At 37.8% G+C, this 17816-nt stretch overlaps 1 protein-coding gene across 1 annotated transcript in view; it reads right to left on the bottom strand.

Moving 5' to 3' along the window:
- LOC140230041 (uncharacterized) overlaps positions 1 to 17816 on the bottom strand; it is a 76818-nt gene that overhangs the window by 49879 nt on the left and 9123 nt on the right. The window contains exons 2-3 of the mRNA XM_072310245.1: positions 4307 to 4333; positions 1049 to 1148 (exon numbers count right to left, since the gene is read on the bottom strand). Coding sequence (XP_072166346.1) covers positions 1049 to 1148; positions 4307 to 4333 — 127 coding nt within the window. The remainder of the gene's footprint in view (positions 1 to 1048; positions 1149 to 4306; positions 4334 to 17816) is intronic.

Below are 17816 nucleotides of genomic sequence, written 5' to 3'. Positions count from 1 at the left end.
TGTCAATGTTCCATGTCGAAACAAAAAGTTTGGAGGCCCTCCAGTATGCTTTGACACCCCCCCCCCCTTTTATTTAATGGCTGGCAAATATAATGTATGTGATGTGCCCTACTTGTCAGAGTTGAGTGCACTCTAGAACTCAGTCCAAAACAAGCTCATTACAGGGCTCCATGCTAGCTGTTGTTTCTGTTTCAATCCTATCCAGCTGTCTTTTAGCTGGCCTTCAAGTGGCAAATTTGAGATGGAAAATAAAACAGAAAACACAGAGAACTATTCTATGATATGACACTATAGCTGTGGTTATTTAAATAGAGAGAGAGAATCGCATTGCAAAACTTATTTTAAATGCGGTTTACGAACGTAATTTGAAACTCAACTCTCAGAGTGCCGTGTTTATCCAAATATTATCTAATCATAATTCAGATGTTGTTGTCCCTGCAGAGTTGCTTTGCGCCCTTTGACCCAGGAAGTAGAGGTCAACAACGTGACTAACATACATTGTGCCATGCATACGCAAACGGACTGTATCCACTGACAATTATATTTAGGCCTACGTATATTTGAGTCACTGTCTGTACGAACTGACACAGAGGCTATGGTACGTGCACTATTACACTAGCTCATGGTGACATTTTCGCATGGTGTAAAATTTGTGGCCCAACAGTGATTCGCGAAATTCACGGAAATCAAACCCTCGCAATAATAACAGCTTATACAGTAATCAGTCCTACTGATGTGCGGGGAGCAACAGAGCAGATACTCTTGGCTTTCTGGAGTAGCAAGAAAGCGCCCCCCCCCCAAAAAAAAAATGATTATAATAATACTGTATTGACAACCAAAAACATTCACTGCATGGAATTCTCAGGTCGGAGCAGAGAGCCCTTTTTTCACAGCATGAAACTTTCTTGAATTGCCACCATTCAATGCATTGTGCAGACAAAATCATTAGTATGCAATTGACTTGCGCGAATCTTGGCTCCTTGCAAAACTTGTGAGAGTTTCATGCATGCGAAAATTTCTGGTCTTACAGTCCAAAGTGTGCTTTTACCTTTGAGTAAACCTGACTGAGAGCTGACTCCACCCGCCCTGGGGTCGATAATCTCTCGGCCGAGGCATCTGTCTCCGAGTACTTGCGCAGCCTTTTCCCCCTGGAATTAGACAGCATGAAAGAAAATACAAATTTATGCTTCTGTCAAGGAGAGAATCAATACCACAGTGAAAAATGTGGTAAAGGTAGTATGGTGTGTTGATGTCTTCAGAGCCATGGGGATGTATACACGTTTCTGATCGGAATGACATGAAAAAAAAATTGGTTACAAATTTTGTGGCTAAAATAAATTATTGTGCAGAGGTTAAATCCTGATTTCCCCTGCAGCGATCATCCTTTACAACTGGCTAATGAGTGAATAACTCTCTAATGTTAAGTATGTCTTACATTGGATAAAGATTATATGAAAGTGGATAAGATCATTAAATCTGCCAAATTAAAAATGGAAAAGGAATTTCATTCTTCAAAACTGTATTGTCCATTCAAGAATCACGTATAAATTCAGCAATCAGGAGGTTTTTCGAACTATTGCAAAAAAAACCCCAAAAAAACTTACACATAATTATAATATAATCATCACACATAATAATCACTATATTAAGGAACAACAATACTCTTGAATGAAAGAATATCTTTACACTACCTTTTTAACCCCTATAGTAATTAAGGGCAAGGAATATGGTAGGAAGATACAGCACTAAACCATGTAAATGTGGTTCTCATACTTAAAGGGGATGGCTAGTTACTGATCAGTGGGAATCAGTGGGAATGCTGGGGGATGATTGTTCCAATCCTTGCGGGATTCATTTAAGAGTACATTATATATCTATTGTTGTGTGAAAATTATTTGCTTCAGAATGGTTTCATATTCAAGTAATGTGCAGTTTAATGTTTAGAGGTTAGCATGCCTGTACAGTGACGGAGCATTAAACTGCACATTACTTGAATATGAGACCATTCTGAAGCAAATAATTTTCACACAATGATAGATATACAATGTACTCTTAAATGAATCCCACAAGAATTGGAACAATCATCCCCCAGCATTCCCACTGATCAGTTACTAGCCATCCCCTTTAATGGGATAAAATGCTTTCAGCGACCTAAATATCCTCCAAATGCAACAATTACAAAATGTGAGGTTCAAACAGAATAGTTGGAAGCAAAATGCATAAAGATGATGATATCAGAAGAAATAGAGAAAACAAGGATCTGAAAACGTAAATATCATTCTGTCATTTTCAGAGATTATTGTCATATTTGAAAAAATATTGTCATATTGTTTATTATCATTATACTAGCTAAAAACAATCAAGTGAAAATGTTCACTCTTGAAAGAGTGAATGAAAGAAAAGAGCAAATTTAAGTGAATTATGAATGAAATTGGGGTGAATTTTGAGTGAAAATGTTCATTTTCACTTGATTTTTTCAGAGAGTATGCTTGTCATTATTATTGTTATTGTTGTTATTGTTATTATTATTATTACTACTACTGTTATTATCATTATTATCATTATTATGATCATTATTATTATTATCATTATTATTATTATTATTATTATCATTATTATTATCATCATTATTATCATTATCATTATTATTATCATTATTATTATCATCATTATTATTATTATTATCATTATTATTATTATCATCATTATTATCATTATCATTATTATCATTATCATTATTATTATTATTGTTATTATTATTATTATTATTATTATCATCATCATTATTATTATTATCATTATCATTATTACTATCATTATTATTATTATCATCATCAAACTTATCATCATTATTAACTATTATTAATACAACTACTATCTTATCATAAACATTCCCCTAAAATCATTAATACTACGATTAATGCTGTTTCCAGCTACATGACATTACACATGATCGTTATGCATTCACAGATGACACTTTATTTTCAACAGCATCCAGAAATAGAAATGTTGCAAAACAGGATGGAGGATGGAGAGAAAAGGGTGAGGATATCAAATGGGCACTCCCATAAAGAAGGGAGGGGGGAGGGGACAGAAATTACCCCCATCTCCCATCCCCCCCCCCCCCACCACCACCATCCTAGATGAAAACTAGATGATCCCTGCCCCCTCCTACGACATGCCCTTTTTAATCCAAATCCTTTTCTGGGAACCGCTTCGACTAGTTTTGGCTGCCCCCAAACCAGAGAGAGAGGAAAAAAAAAAAAATAGAAGGGGGATTGTATTACCCACGATTCCCGTTGTGGGAGCCAGCCACGTAATCCACTCGCCTCGGGCGCTATATTTAGCCCCGTCGGGCCACCTGCGGATTACGGAGAACGCCTCTAAACTGCGAGCAGCCCAAACAGGTTTTGCTGGTTTCCGTTCCTCCTCCTCCTCCCATTTGCTTTACGGAGTAAAAGCCTACTTCAACCCTCTGGCTTAGCATAAATGGAATCACCCCACCCCTATAAAATACTCTAAAATGGTCACTATACTAAAAAGTTAAAGGACAAGTTCACCTTCATAAACATAAGGATTGAGAGAATGCAGCAATATTAGTAGAACACATCAGTGAAAGTTTGAGGAAAATTGGACAATCGATGCAAAAGTTATGAATTGTTACAATTTTTGTGTTGGAACTGCTGGACGAGGAGACTACTACAGCTTGTGATGTCATATGAGTACAATAGTATAAAGAAAATGTAAAGAAAATTCAACATATTTTCATTTTTTTTCGCATAATAAAAGAGCATTTGACTTGCCTCTTTCTAAAGGCAGGGGGAATAATATTACCCATAACATATACCGGTAACGAGTCAAGGGAATGTGTGCTTTCTTCAAAAGATGAAATTTTGCGAAATTCTCTTTATATTTTCCTTATATTGTTGTACACATGTGACATCATGCACTGCTGTAGTCTTCTCATCCAGCGGTTACTGCACAAAAACTTCAAAAATTTATAACTTTTGAACGGATTGTCCGATTTTCCTCAAACTTTCAATGATGTGTTCTACTAATATTGCTACATTTTCTCAATCCTTATGTTTATGAAGGTGAACTTGTCCTTTAATTTAGTTGCAGTTCACGAGATGACATAATCTTGAGATGCTCTTCCTGCATTGAACAACTTCAAGTTGATATTACACTGTCAGTTGAATACATGAAAAGAATAATTTCATTCCTGATCATTCCTCCATGCAGAAAGAATGCATTGTAATTGAATCTCTGAAACACAGAAAGTTGAAAATATTCACAAAAATCTTACCTTAGGGCTGCTAGTGATGCCACAGAACTGGAGAAACAAAGAAGAAAAGAGGAAAAGAAAGAAACATGATTAGGACTGCTGAATAGGGTTTGTGTCATTGTACAAGGGATACACAGCTCCTGACTTAAAAAATGAGATTCCAGGTTCAAATCCCACCAAATACTCCAAATGTCCTTCATCAAGACGTTTTCATAACATACAATGTCCCACCGGTCTCACTCTGAGGTGTACCTACATACTATGAGCACACTGGTAATAATGCTGGGGTAATAATGATTGGCTGAGCCCTCTGGAAGAGCAGTGATATTAACCTGTTTCCTACGGGAACCTGGTGGCCTGTGTATTAAGTGTATGGGGATTTTAGAATTCAGTATGGAACAGGTTAATTCCCATAACAGGCTTCCCTTGATTGAATAGGCCATGTTTAAAGTGAAAACAAAGTTCTGGTAAGGGCCTGAGAACCCGTCTGGCACCATTTCATATTTGCTTGCAATATATCGAAAGAGTCTACAAAGAAACTTACCTGGCTGACGCGGTTTGCCGGAATGATGAGTCGTTTTGGAGTATTTTGAGAAAAATAATAAAAGTCGGTAGACCGACTTTTATTCCAGAAGGCTCCAGACTATCTTGGTCTCAGGGAAAACTCGACCCTATTTCAGACAATTTACATACAGTTCGTGATCGCCATGTTCATCAGTTCTCTACGGGTACCAAACGAGGCCTTGATGAGTAGACAGGAAAGTGCATGCTAATCCTGTACAAAACAAATGGACAGCGCGCGGTCCTCAAGCCTAAATACGCACATCACCTCAGTTGCCGAGACGCGCGGTCTTTGAAGTTTTTGTTGTTGTTTAGCAAGTGTCTTTGATTGTTTTTAGACGTGCTTGAGAGGCGCACACTAATTTTACATGCTGGCCAAAGAGGTTTTTGATGCGCGCGTTGTAACAACTCCGACCATTACTGCGAGTAGCCAGAACGCTACAATGTAGTTTATACAGGCCGCTCCCATATGCATAGTACAACGCTGTACAATCCAGAGGGACAATCGATACAACTCATCCCGCCGTCAAGCAAAGCGAGGCCGAGTTATCCCCGAGTCCAAGTCTAGCCTGACCCCATTCGGGTAAGTTCTGAGATTGAACGTTTTTGGTTAATATTTCCCATTTTCGTCATTACCCATCAAATATCTTGTTATTACAGCGCTATTCTGCACATTTCCTAGGCATACGTTCACATTTTGGAGCAAAATTTGACAACTTTTGCAGGCGTACCAGAACTTTGTTTGGGCTTTAATAATATCATGATCCCACATGAACATGTAACATGGTGAATATGTTAACATTTCAGTGAATCACTAAATATGCTGAATACATTCATAAAGACATTGTTTCTCATATTTTTGTCCTCTATGATGAATAGTGTCACATGAGGATCTCTAGCTTCTACTGGTTTGATTATGCAAGAGGTCATTATTATTAGCCAATCCTTGTAAATTTGTTTAATATTTGCTGAACGTTGTACTTCATATTTATGCATGCGAGTCATAATTCACAGTCAGGCCACTTGTTTAAGAAAAAAATGAAAAAACATTATTTAAAGGGTATGTGCAATGTATATTGTTATAGATAAAATGTGTTGATTTGAGCTGTATAACATCATCTGCATCAATACGTATAAATGACCGGCATACACAATTAACACAAACTCAATTTATCTATAATAGTGAGAATAGTGATATTAGACATTGTAATTGTAATATTTGTGTTTGTTTTGTATTACGGATTGATCTCATCGTGCAATAGTTAAGATGAATAAGCTTGATTTTGTTGTTGTTGTTGTTGTTGTTGTTCTATGTATTTTTTTTTTTTTATTACTACACTGTATCTTGTGTGTGTTTTTAATGTATTCACGGTCCTTTGTTTACAATGTCTATAATTCAGCCTCTGGGCTGGTGATTGATCAATAAAACACCTTTTCAATCTATTTCAATATTTATGTGTATACAGACAACTCAGGTTATCATGATTGCACATAGTCTCTGACACAGTGAGAATATCATCTCTTCATACACATATAGGACTTGTCACGTTTCTGATCCATATGCACATAAACCTTCAAATTATTCGTACACATGAGCTCATCAGAATCTATACCAGCATATTACATCATAATATATGTTTATGTTGACTCCATGTAGTAATTGAATGTAGCGCATGTTGACATAATATTCACATTATGTTTTTGACAGAATTTCTATTCCAGTGCTCATAGACATCTACCTGTGATTTTGATGTCACATGCAATCACAACTTACTATTATATGCCATAAATTTAATGAGTCTAATTTTTTGCGAATCAGGACTTCCGATAATTTCGCGAGTGGTGAAATTCACAATTGTGGAGTATGGGTACTGAACTGAGGAATGTATGTCACATGTGTGTATGTCACATTCAGGTAGGGACAGGAGATAATATTTTCGTGTGTTTTTTAGTTCGTGAATAGCATCCAACTCGCGAAATTTGCGAAGATATAAACTTTGCTAAATATTCGCCATATACAGTATATATTAAAAGGGAAATTCAAAGTCATTGGTGCTGCATCCTGAAGCTACAAATGAAGCAGTTTGAGGTAAAGAAAAAAAAGCAGTGATGTGCAAACTTGAGGAACCCTCACACAGACAATGACTATACCATGCCATGCCACATGAGGCTGCTACTTTCTTGGACAGAAATGATAAGGGATGGACCCCCAATTTAAAAAAAGAAAAGAAAAAAAGATTAGCAGTGTAGTGGCTGGGCAATTCGCGACCAGTGAATCACAAAGGGAGCTAGGACAGGTATGTATACACTATACACTGTATGCCCCTATGTAGTGATGATACTTTTATCTCATAAAATCCCTCAAAATAGCCTTCTTATGATGAGCAAATACTTAAATGAACACATTATCTCTTAAAACATGAGAGGATACAATTGGCCTATCTGATTTTTCAGCTTCCTTACTTAAAAAAACACACAAACACACACACACGCTCACACACCACTCAATCGACAAGGTAGCAGTACCGACATGATCGAAGTCCTGCAGTACGCTCATTCGTTTCACAAGCTGATAACACCCTCCGCTTCCCCAGTGGGCCGCGGGAACTCACACCTCAGGACGGACGAGCGTCATATCTTGCCTTCAAACTCTAATCTGAACGGTGTGATATCAAAGTCGTAGAGGTGTCACTTGCATTCCGAGGCACTACTACTCTACGCCTAGCTGTTGCATAATAAGAGTGGAAGACTTTGTTTTGATGGTGAAATACAATTTGTATGTGTTGTAATGCACACTGCAACACTCTTGGATATTACAATATAAGTACAATGTATGTGGGACCTGGGCCCTATTTCATACAGCTGTTTGTAAAGTTACAAACAACTTACGAACGACTGGTGATCAGTTCTGATGTGCTATACTTATCAGAATTTCAATAATTCAGCACAAGAACTGATCACCAGGCATTCATAAGTCACTGAAACACCCCCTGCATGTATACTCTAGATACATATGTACCACAACAGCCCCCTCAGAATACAATCAGAGAATGATCATCTCTAGATATTAAAGTGTTCGGAAAATCTTCAATGACTTTTCTTTTCAGTAACTGATTGATCAATTGTGTATATAGTGTAGTTTTCTTTTCTCATCTGCTGCAATTGTTTTTCCTACCGAAGTTTGATATCATAGTTTTGTGTCGTGCTGTGATACGTTTACTCATTATCAAGAGCGCTACATAAGTACCTATATTGTAGATGTATAGTACTGTATTGCGTATCGACAAGTTACAAACAGTCAGTGAAAGTTCGAAAAATCAAATATGAGCAACCATTAACCAGTTGTGTACACAAACTTGGAGCATCATGTACAGTCTCTATCATGGAGAACTCTGATTTTCTTTGGGAAAGAATTAAGAAAGTATTCACACTAGATGCAAATCCTCACCATATGAAAAACAAAAATGCTCTAAACTTGATGACATTAATATATTACAAGGAAACATACTTTTTTAAAATGCATACATGGATAAAATGAGAGCATACAAAGAGTATGCTAGCAAGGAAGGTTAGATATATCCAGTTAAATTTCAATACATCAGGTAGGTGTGAGATAGAATCTCGCACACCTCCCTGCATACATTAAAGTTGGGCTTGTTTGTTTGTTTGCTCAGACATATCTATAAATCAATTTACCAAAGAAGCCAAAACTGTAATACTTTTTTTTTTTCAAACACATCTTTTCCTCCTTTACACAGGAACTTTAATCCAAGTCAAGATAATGCTTGGCATCTAAAAAAAAAAAGAAACAGAAAATCAAATTGACAGAACTGGAAAGGTTTCATAGAAACTAGACAAAGAAAAGAAACACACTTAAGTTTTCATACAAAAGAATAAACTTGTACAAATATTTACAAGTTCCCACAAAGCAGTGTGTTATTAATTACCACCCAATATGCAAACTAGGTAATGTAATTGACTCACACGTTCCCTCACTGTTCTATTCATTTATTTCCACTCTGTTTAACAAGAGTCAAAACTTGAAGATACAAACAAGTTGTAGCCGCAGTTTCTCACGAAATTCTCTCAGAGAGTCCTCGAGAGATTTCCCTTTGTTTTCAGAAACCGAAAGTGCTATTAAACAAAGACTACAAATAATGCCTTGTGATTTTTGTTATCTTTCATTTGAATACCCAGCATAAAAGGCTTGGAAGCAGTCTTATTGAGTGAATGGGTGGTTGTGCACAGAGTACAGTATCTATCCGCACGCACACTCCATATGTTATTGACTCCGCCTAAATCAACTTTTGGTCAGCCCTAATCTGAGGGCTGCAATATACAGTGACCCCTTACAGCTGTTGGGAGGCATTTTATAATTTGTTGATTTTTCATTTCAGCTCTACATCACAAATGGATATCCCATTTAATCCCTCATTTTGTCACAACATTAAACAGTCACTATTTCAATTTGCTATTAAGTCCATGGGCTTTCGTGATTAATGGGAGTACTCCTCAATAAGCCAATCGTGGTTAATAGTAGTGATGAGAATGAAAGTAAAGATTAATCAAATGCAACTGCATGGACAATTTATTGGTGGTACCTAATCATCCATGATGAAATACCCATAAAAACTTTACCTTAGATGTGGTCATTTTTTTTAAAGTAAGTCATTTCAAATCCATATCTATTTCGAAACATCATTTTGATTGGAATGAGCAAAATACCGACTGGACTGCTCCACTGTGCTAATTTTCACTGGTGTGGAAAAGCGCAATTTTACAGGAAAACATCAAACACTTTCTCTACTCTGGGTATGCCAGCACAAATGTACAAATTCATAAACAACTTTGAGGCCATTCCAGCTGATAAGGGATTTGATGAAGAATAAGAATAATTCACATCAGTATTTTGATTACAGAAAGTTGCCCTTGAATCAAGGTATTCTTCTTTAGAATTCTTCATGAATGGCTGCTGTTTTCTTCCACAGGTTTGAGAGAGCAGAAAAGTTTGAAGATCTAAAGGATGATACTATACATGTAAGTTAAAAGGAATGGCATAGTTTTGGTCGAAGTGGGGAATTCACCTTTTGAGTCAATTAGAAACAACTCCTTGGGAGTTAATTAGAAACCTCTTATGACATGTGAAAAAGCATACAACTCTCAGAGGAACTATCGGTTTGAAATAGTGAGATATCAAAAAACACATAAATAAGTAAATAAAGTGCTTCTAATAAAAGGTGGGCCCCATCTTTTATTTGGGACCTCTTTGTTTTTGGATATCTCAGCCATCTAAAAAACTAATTTAATTGCCAAATAACCTTTTAATTCCTCTCAGAATTGTATGCTCTGTCACATGTCATTCAAAAGAGGATTCTCATTCTCTCACCAAAAGTTAAAAGCTCTGAATCCCCCACCTCAACCCAAACTACATGTATGTCATGACACTCCTGGATGCATATGAAAGATGCTTGTGCACTGGGGGTACATTGAGGGCGAAAAAAAAAGCAACAAGTGAGAAAGCTTGATGATCTGTTTTTGACTCATCTCAGCGTCACTGCAACATGGTAATTATTCAAAGAACACAGTACTCATCACAACTGCACCATGACGATACCCTCCCTCCATCAAGGGCCTGGCGCTGCCCTGTTTATGGATGACGAGAAGCGTATAAATGTGAGTTGATGGAAAATCAGGACACATTCACATGTAGTTGCAGTGTTGCTTTGGTAAAGACAAAAAATGTGGGAAGTAAGGTCCTTTTATATTGATGTACATTTGGGTCGATATTCCATGGTGGACTCATTTCCTGTCACAGTTTTCAAAGTATGCTTCAGTCTGGAAAAAGGCTAACTCCTCTATTGCACAATAAAATGTTCACCAAGGCCCCTTGATGCTGTAGTACTTAGTTCAAGTTCAGTTCAATTGAGGTTTGCTTCCATTCTTTCACAAAAACCGTAACAAAGTATACATTACACAATCATCCAAGTATCCACCACCTCACTGACAAAAGTTGACCTGCTGGATGGACGAATATGTGAGTCTGGAGCACAGACTACAGAACAAGCAAACAAACTCTTGGCTATACCTACAATGGCAAATGTGATATATTTCGTGTTGTACATTCTTATTTTCTTTGCTAAATCTCACGTTCTACACAAAAGTGATGACAAGCAAATATTCTGACGATATTGTACTGTGTAAAAAAGTACTCTTATCCATCAATATAAACAAGCAAATATCAATGAAACTGACCCTAAAGCACTGACTTTAATCATATGAAAACTCTCACTTCTTCCATCATGAAATAAATTGTGAAATAGCTTGAATAAAATTCTAAAAATGATAGAGTAGCACACACATGCACGCACGCACACACACCCACACACACACACACACAAACATACACAGCCCCTGCATTATGGTTCGGCAAGGGTAGCACGGATATTTTGACCAAAAAAAGAAAAAAAAAAAGAAAAATAGAATGAAATCTACATAGATGATTATAGCAACATCTAATACAAAGCATTTCATATGATAGCCTCTATGTCTCAAACTAGCTAAAGGAAACTTATTTTTGAACTCCTTACATTGCTCAGATCCGATAATCCAACCCAATGCCAACGTCCCTCTTATGGGGAAAAAGAGAAAAATATGATATTTTGTTGGCAAAAAAAACATATCTCAACAGTCATTCTACTGGAGGCAAGCCAAAGTATTTCACACAGAGTTGCAAAAAATCCTGCTCATACCAAGGTTGTATCAATGTTGCTCCCAAACTGCTTGAAATATCCATTGGGAAGCTTCCTTTAGGGAAAAAAAAATCTTTCTTTTTCTAGAGGATGGCCACATAAATATCAACATAGAAATAAACTGCTGACCATTAAAACAAAGAAAAAGTATCTAATAACTTTTGGCACAACAAAACATTTGGAAGATTATCAAGCTGATATAAGTAAAGCCATTGTCCCCAGAATACATTTCCCTTACTAACCCATTCAGTCTCACATATATCACATATCTGTCAGTGGCGTAGTCGTGTACCTTTTTATCACGATAGTTGCTGTTTGTGTTTCAAATCATAAAATTTAATGAAATGTTCTAATTTGAGACCTCTGTTATTCGTATATAATTGTTTAATTTGGTTTCACTTAGGCTTCTTGGCAGCTTCTTCAATCAGTCCTAAATTGGCAACTCATACTTTGAAATCAAAGCTCTTTCTTCAGTCTTATAAACTGGCAACCCTCTTTTAAAGTCTATCCGATATTGTGCAGATGAAATGAATTTAGCTTGTCCCCTCGAATCTATCTTCAATACGAGATGGGCGCTGAAATTAAAAGGTGCCAATTTGATAACAACTTGATGATTTCTGTCCCAATACATGTCCCGAGAAGTTACACTAACATGTAACTTGTGTTATTGTTATTGCTTTCACAATCACTATCATCATCATCATTAACGATGTTATAATTAGCACTTCACTAACACCATTATTGAACCCATTCTTGGATCACAAATTTTCCTACTATTACTGCCATTAATGAAACAACTGGATTTACACTTTCTACCTATATTCAGCAGATTCCTCATCATCAATATTTGCCATCATCATCATTGTTATAACCATTATCACTACAATACCAAATCCCATCTGAAAAACAAAGCATGACTTGAAATGCAGGCTCTTGCTGCCCTGTAGGTAATCAAGAATACAGTAGTACCATGGTTGACTGAGAACATACACTGTATATCACGGTTTGCAAAATGGTTGCTTGGATATTCCTTATCTCACAACTTCCTGGATTTCATGAAAAACAACCCTGAGAGAGTTGTTTGTAAAGTGGTAGAAAATTAGAAAGTGGTAGTCAATTTCTGATCTGCGGAGGACACATTGCCTTGATGTAGAACAAAATGCATCTCAACTGTTAGTAGAAGTCATCCCTATAATGATTTCATTGAGGTCTCACAAATTATCGACCACAAACACAAATGTAGAGCAGATACATCTATATCATCATGTTGTTTACTGGTACTAGCATTTGCAGTACTTATCATAAAGGCCAAAGTGATACTGTGATATCATGACACAAAGTGATACTCCGTTGTGTTTATGTGCCATTACGCTTCATACCCTTGGACCCTTGATATGTGTTGCCAAAGCTAGTCATTTTATGTCGAACCTACCTTTACATAATGTAATATCAGGGTACACATACTTACAGTATTTCTGGTTACACTTTGTTGAGTTATACATATTACAGCTGAGCTCAGTATTCTGGTAACTTTGACTACTTGAATGTGTGGCTTATACTACACGGTGTCTCAACACCACACAATGGTAAACCATCACATTCAGTGGTGAAACTGAATAAAAGGAAATATGTACATATATACAACAAATATCACCCTACAATCCTCTCTACAGCACAGTGGAAGAAACTCACCCGATATATCTCCTGGTATAATATCTCCGTTTGATGATAGCCCGCCTCTGAACAAACCTACTCTTTGGAGCCATGTTGTACAATGTGTGTAACTCCAATCCTGTAGATGCACAAGATGTCTTGTTCGCAAACAGCGCGAAACAACTATCAGTCAACTGTTTCAGCAGCCCACCATACGCAGCTGATAAAAACGGAGACTGTTCATGTCTGATTCTCTGAACTCCCGGTCTCACTCAAAAATCCAGCTAGGGTAGATTAAAATGTAGCGCTATCAATTACATATCACAAACATGAAGGATATCTGCCCAAGCATTTCCAAACACGGAGAGAAATCATGCTCTCAAGGTTTGATAATTAGTACATCTGAAAAAGCAAATCCTTTCACAAAATAGAGGAAGAAATGTAGTAGGGCATTCTCAGAGAAAGCAGCAACATGATTAATCCCCAGAGCAAAGTTAAGGTTGTCAGAAATGCCACATGACGAGGAGACGCTATAAAAATAAGACAAGAATGAGAAGCAGAAAAAAAAAGATGATCACAAAGCAGCTACTAAATGTCACATGAACTTGAGCTTTAATCCTCCAAGAAGTCAATCCAAGAGATGAGACGCTAAATCTCGCACCATCTCGAGTCGGAGGCTGCGGCGCTCGTCTCTCGCTGCTGACGCGACTCGCTTTCCCCGGGCCACGAAGATTAGTCACAAGAGAGGCAGAATGAGATTAAAATTTCTTGAGGTGTTCTCATCTCTCACCCCTCTAGGAGAAGGAAAAACAACCTGGAAATGAGAAGGTGTTCCGAATTAGAGGAGTATCTGTCGACTCTGCCACTTATTCTGCTGTCTCACTTGACGAGCCCGGTCGAGAATCTGTAGCTATTCACGTCGCCTTTTTCACTTTTGGAATTCCACCTCAGATTGTGACATCAAGAACGGGAATTTCCATCAATGGTAAGCTGTGGTTAAATCAACTGAAGTGCAAACAGTGAAATGAACTGCTGTAAAGAGCCAAGCCTCTTTGCTGCTATTCCCTCTTTCTCTCTCTGTGTTTTGCTCTGTCACTTTCCAAATGACCTCGGTTCAAGACAATCGACATCGAAGATTCCCACTTTTTGGCATGAAAAAGCAAAAGGGCAAGAGAGAGAGTGAGCGAGATAAAGACGACGACGTAGCATTTGGCACGTGTCCACGGTGAGGTGTCGATATGGGGGGCATCCCTCCTCGTCCAAGCAGCAGAAGATCGGGGAATGGATTCCCCTTTCGGAGTTTGGTGATGACACTACCGCTCATCGAAGACAATTAACGATCTTGGCCATCCTCTCCACTCACGGTTTACTGGTGTGCGGTACCAATGCAACGCCGCAGTAAATGGCACACACGAGCACGCATGCGCTTTGTGTTAGTTTCGGCTTTGCGTGAAGGCTTCAAGTTTCTTGAAAGTGAGAGTAAAACACAACATCCAGGAAGAGAGTGAGAGTAAAAGAGAGCATCCAGGAAGTGGTTTGCGTAAGAGTTTAATAGCTGGAGAGACTGGGCAGAGGTTGAAAGGGAGAGTGAACAATATAATTGAAGGAAGAAGAGCAGATAGACAAATGATACACTGTGTATAGTAAGATAGACAGATACAGTACATAGATAAATAGATAGATAGATAGGTCAATAAATAGATAGATCAATAAATAGATCGATAGATAGGTAGATACATGAATAGCAAGACAGAGAGAAAGAAGGAGAGAGAGATACCAAAAAACAAATTTAGTGCGAATTCAATCTTCTCATGCAAGTGGTTTGCCTTCCCTCAAGGAGATTTATAACGCTACAAGGACGAGCACGTACACACTTCATCGACGGATATCCAGGAAATATCCTCATCGCAGAGTGGTGGCAAACAAATACAACGTACAAGCTGTTGCTGAATTGTCGCCAAAATAAGAAGAGTGCAACTGCAGCCAATGCGAAATGAAAACATCATTCGCTTCAAAGACTACCGCTGGTCGATCTCATTGCTGAAGTAGAAAGACAAAATTTCACTAAATCTGTGGCACAAATGTATTAATATATCACGACTCTATTATATATCGGTACACACAGGAGGGAGGGGAAACAGCAGAGGAGGCATGCACAAAAAATCAACGCTCCCACGTCATAATCCCACACACCTCAGAAAGAGTGATATGCGATATGAATACAACATTGCGCTTCCTTCCACTTCTGTGGCGGCTCTTCCTCTTTCCTCTGACAACTGACAACCGTACAACCATACAACCGAAAAGAGACGTCACATGCCAGATAGATTGTTGATGGACATATAACTTATGCACGAGTATGTGTGTGTGTGGGGGGGGGGGGGGCATAAACACTACGAGAGAGAGAGAGAGAGTGAGAGAGAGAGAGACTGAGGACAGAAAGATATATATGAGAGGGCCCTAGAGTCGTTATCTGTCCGCGGCAGATTCAACTCGCCGGTAATGAAATATGGGACACGCATAATCGAGAGTCTACCAATCACGCCTGAATTGACCATAGGCCAGAATGGATTGCACGCCATAAAAATCAAAGAGTGACAGCGTGGCATTTCTATGAAAGGGTTCAAGTACTTCTCCCACATGCATCATTAGGTGAGAGGATTTAGAACAGAAACAATAAATGGAAATTATTGTAAAGATTTGGTCATTGCATGCTCCCCTTCCTTCAAAAAAGGGGACTAATCTAGAAACAAAGTTTTAAAATTCTTGATTTTATGAATGTCATGACCTATATTTCGTAGTTTGATTCTGTAATCAAAAAGAAATCTATCTAGGCACACATGTACACAAGACACCATTAGTTTAGCTTTAAACAAGATCCATAAATCAATTCTTCCTTTGCCTGGAAGTGCAATTCCATCCTAAATATCACAAAGAGAATACTGATATTGTGAAACACGGATTGTTCTCATGCATTTCATTTTCACAAATTTCCTGGGAGCCAAGATTTGCAAAATTAAAATGTAGGCAAATGTTCTTCTCTACACTATATGTATTGAATGCCAGAGGCACTTCGCAAAAAGTTAAGGCTGTGAAAAAGGTTATCAGCTCCAATTCGCAAAAATCTCGTGCTTTTACAGTATTTCATTCTTCAGTTCTTGAATCACTCCATGGAAATCCATAAAAAAAACCCAACTATGACTGCTTTATTACAAAGTCAATCACAATAGACCAGTTCTGTAATGTATTCAGATTTGATACATGCTTTGTTTACATACCAAAGTCTCCCTTAACAACCACAAACCTTACCGGAGCCTTGCCCTAAATAGCAACAAGTGAGTGAATTCCTGCCTATGAAGCTTAATGGGAGGAAGCAGGTGAATGGATGGCTTTGTTACTAAGATGTTGGAAGAGAAACATCGATATAAATTGAAATGAATTACAGAAATGGTCTATAATATTCATGTATGCAAGGACCTGCTGACTACTTGATTGTCTCTAGGAAGAAAGTCTAGAAGGCTACCCAGCTGATCCCGATGATATTTCCCACCAATCCAATCCAAGACAAGACATTGGCAAATTGCCCCTCTTCTTTTCTCACCTGGCACCAAATAATGGTTACCATGAACAAGTTAGAATATGCAGCATCCTAACCTAATATTTAGGCAGAGGATGCAGCTATTGGCTTTGCTGCTAGACTAAATATCTTTAACGCAGCAAGACTAACGCCTTTGCTATTAAAGCGATGCGTCTAATGCGGTGAGACTATGAACAGTGGAAGCATCCACCGTTTACTGTAAAAGTGGATATTTTTTGTGCGACTAATTTTTTGCGCTCGGCCGGGTAAGAAGAGTTTTGCGTGTTTTTAATTCATCAATGGATGAAACTTGGCAGCCCTAATGTAGGTCTCATATATGTGTGTACATGGATGCTCACAAAATGAGTCTAATATGTGCTAGTCCATATTCAACATTGTGATGTGATTGCAAAAATGTTAAAGTGTCTGAGTTAACAGACTACTCAGCCACAGAGGATCAAGGTTAATTCCTTTTATTCAGTTTTTGGCACAAATATCAGGGTAGGTACCTTGGTACATTTTTGTTCTTGTTTTAAAGGGGGGGGGGTATATTGCAGTGAAGTTAAGAACATTAAAATAGCAGAGAACAATCAAGTTTCAGTTGGCATAAGATGTCTATTGTGACAATGTGTCAAGAGCCATTGTTCTTCCTCGCGTCAATCAGTTGCACTTGAATCGCAGCAGAAAAAAAAATGACACATCAAGAATGTGATATCTCTATCCTTTCATTCCTAAGTTTCAGTAAAGACTATGGACATACACAGTAAAAATTGGTATACATTCTACATTATGTATCTATAGATCAATTCTATTGGGACTGTACTGGGAATATAATTAGAGCTTTGTCTATAACAGGGCAATGATTACATTGACACAATTTCATGGACACAAGTTTCCTAATCTTGCATGACTTTGACCTATGTAGAGTTCAAAGCATTGTGTGTGTGTGTATGCAATGTGTCTGTGTGTCTGTCTGTCCATCTGTCTATGT

Source organism: Diadema setosum, chromosome 6, assembly GCF_964275005.1.
Source record: "Diadema setosum chromosome 6, eeDiaSeto1, whole genome shotgun sequence".
In the NCBI taxonomy this organism is placed as follows: domain Eukaryota; kingdom Metazoa; phylum Echinodermata; class Echinoidea; order Diadematoida; family Diadematidae; genus Diadema; species Diadema setosum.
Note: the sequence above shows the minus strand (reverse complement) of the source record. Positions and strands in the feature narration are given on the sequence as shown.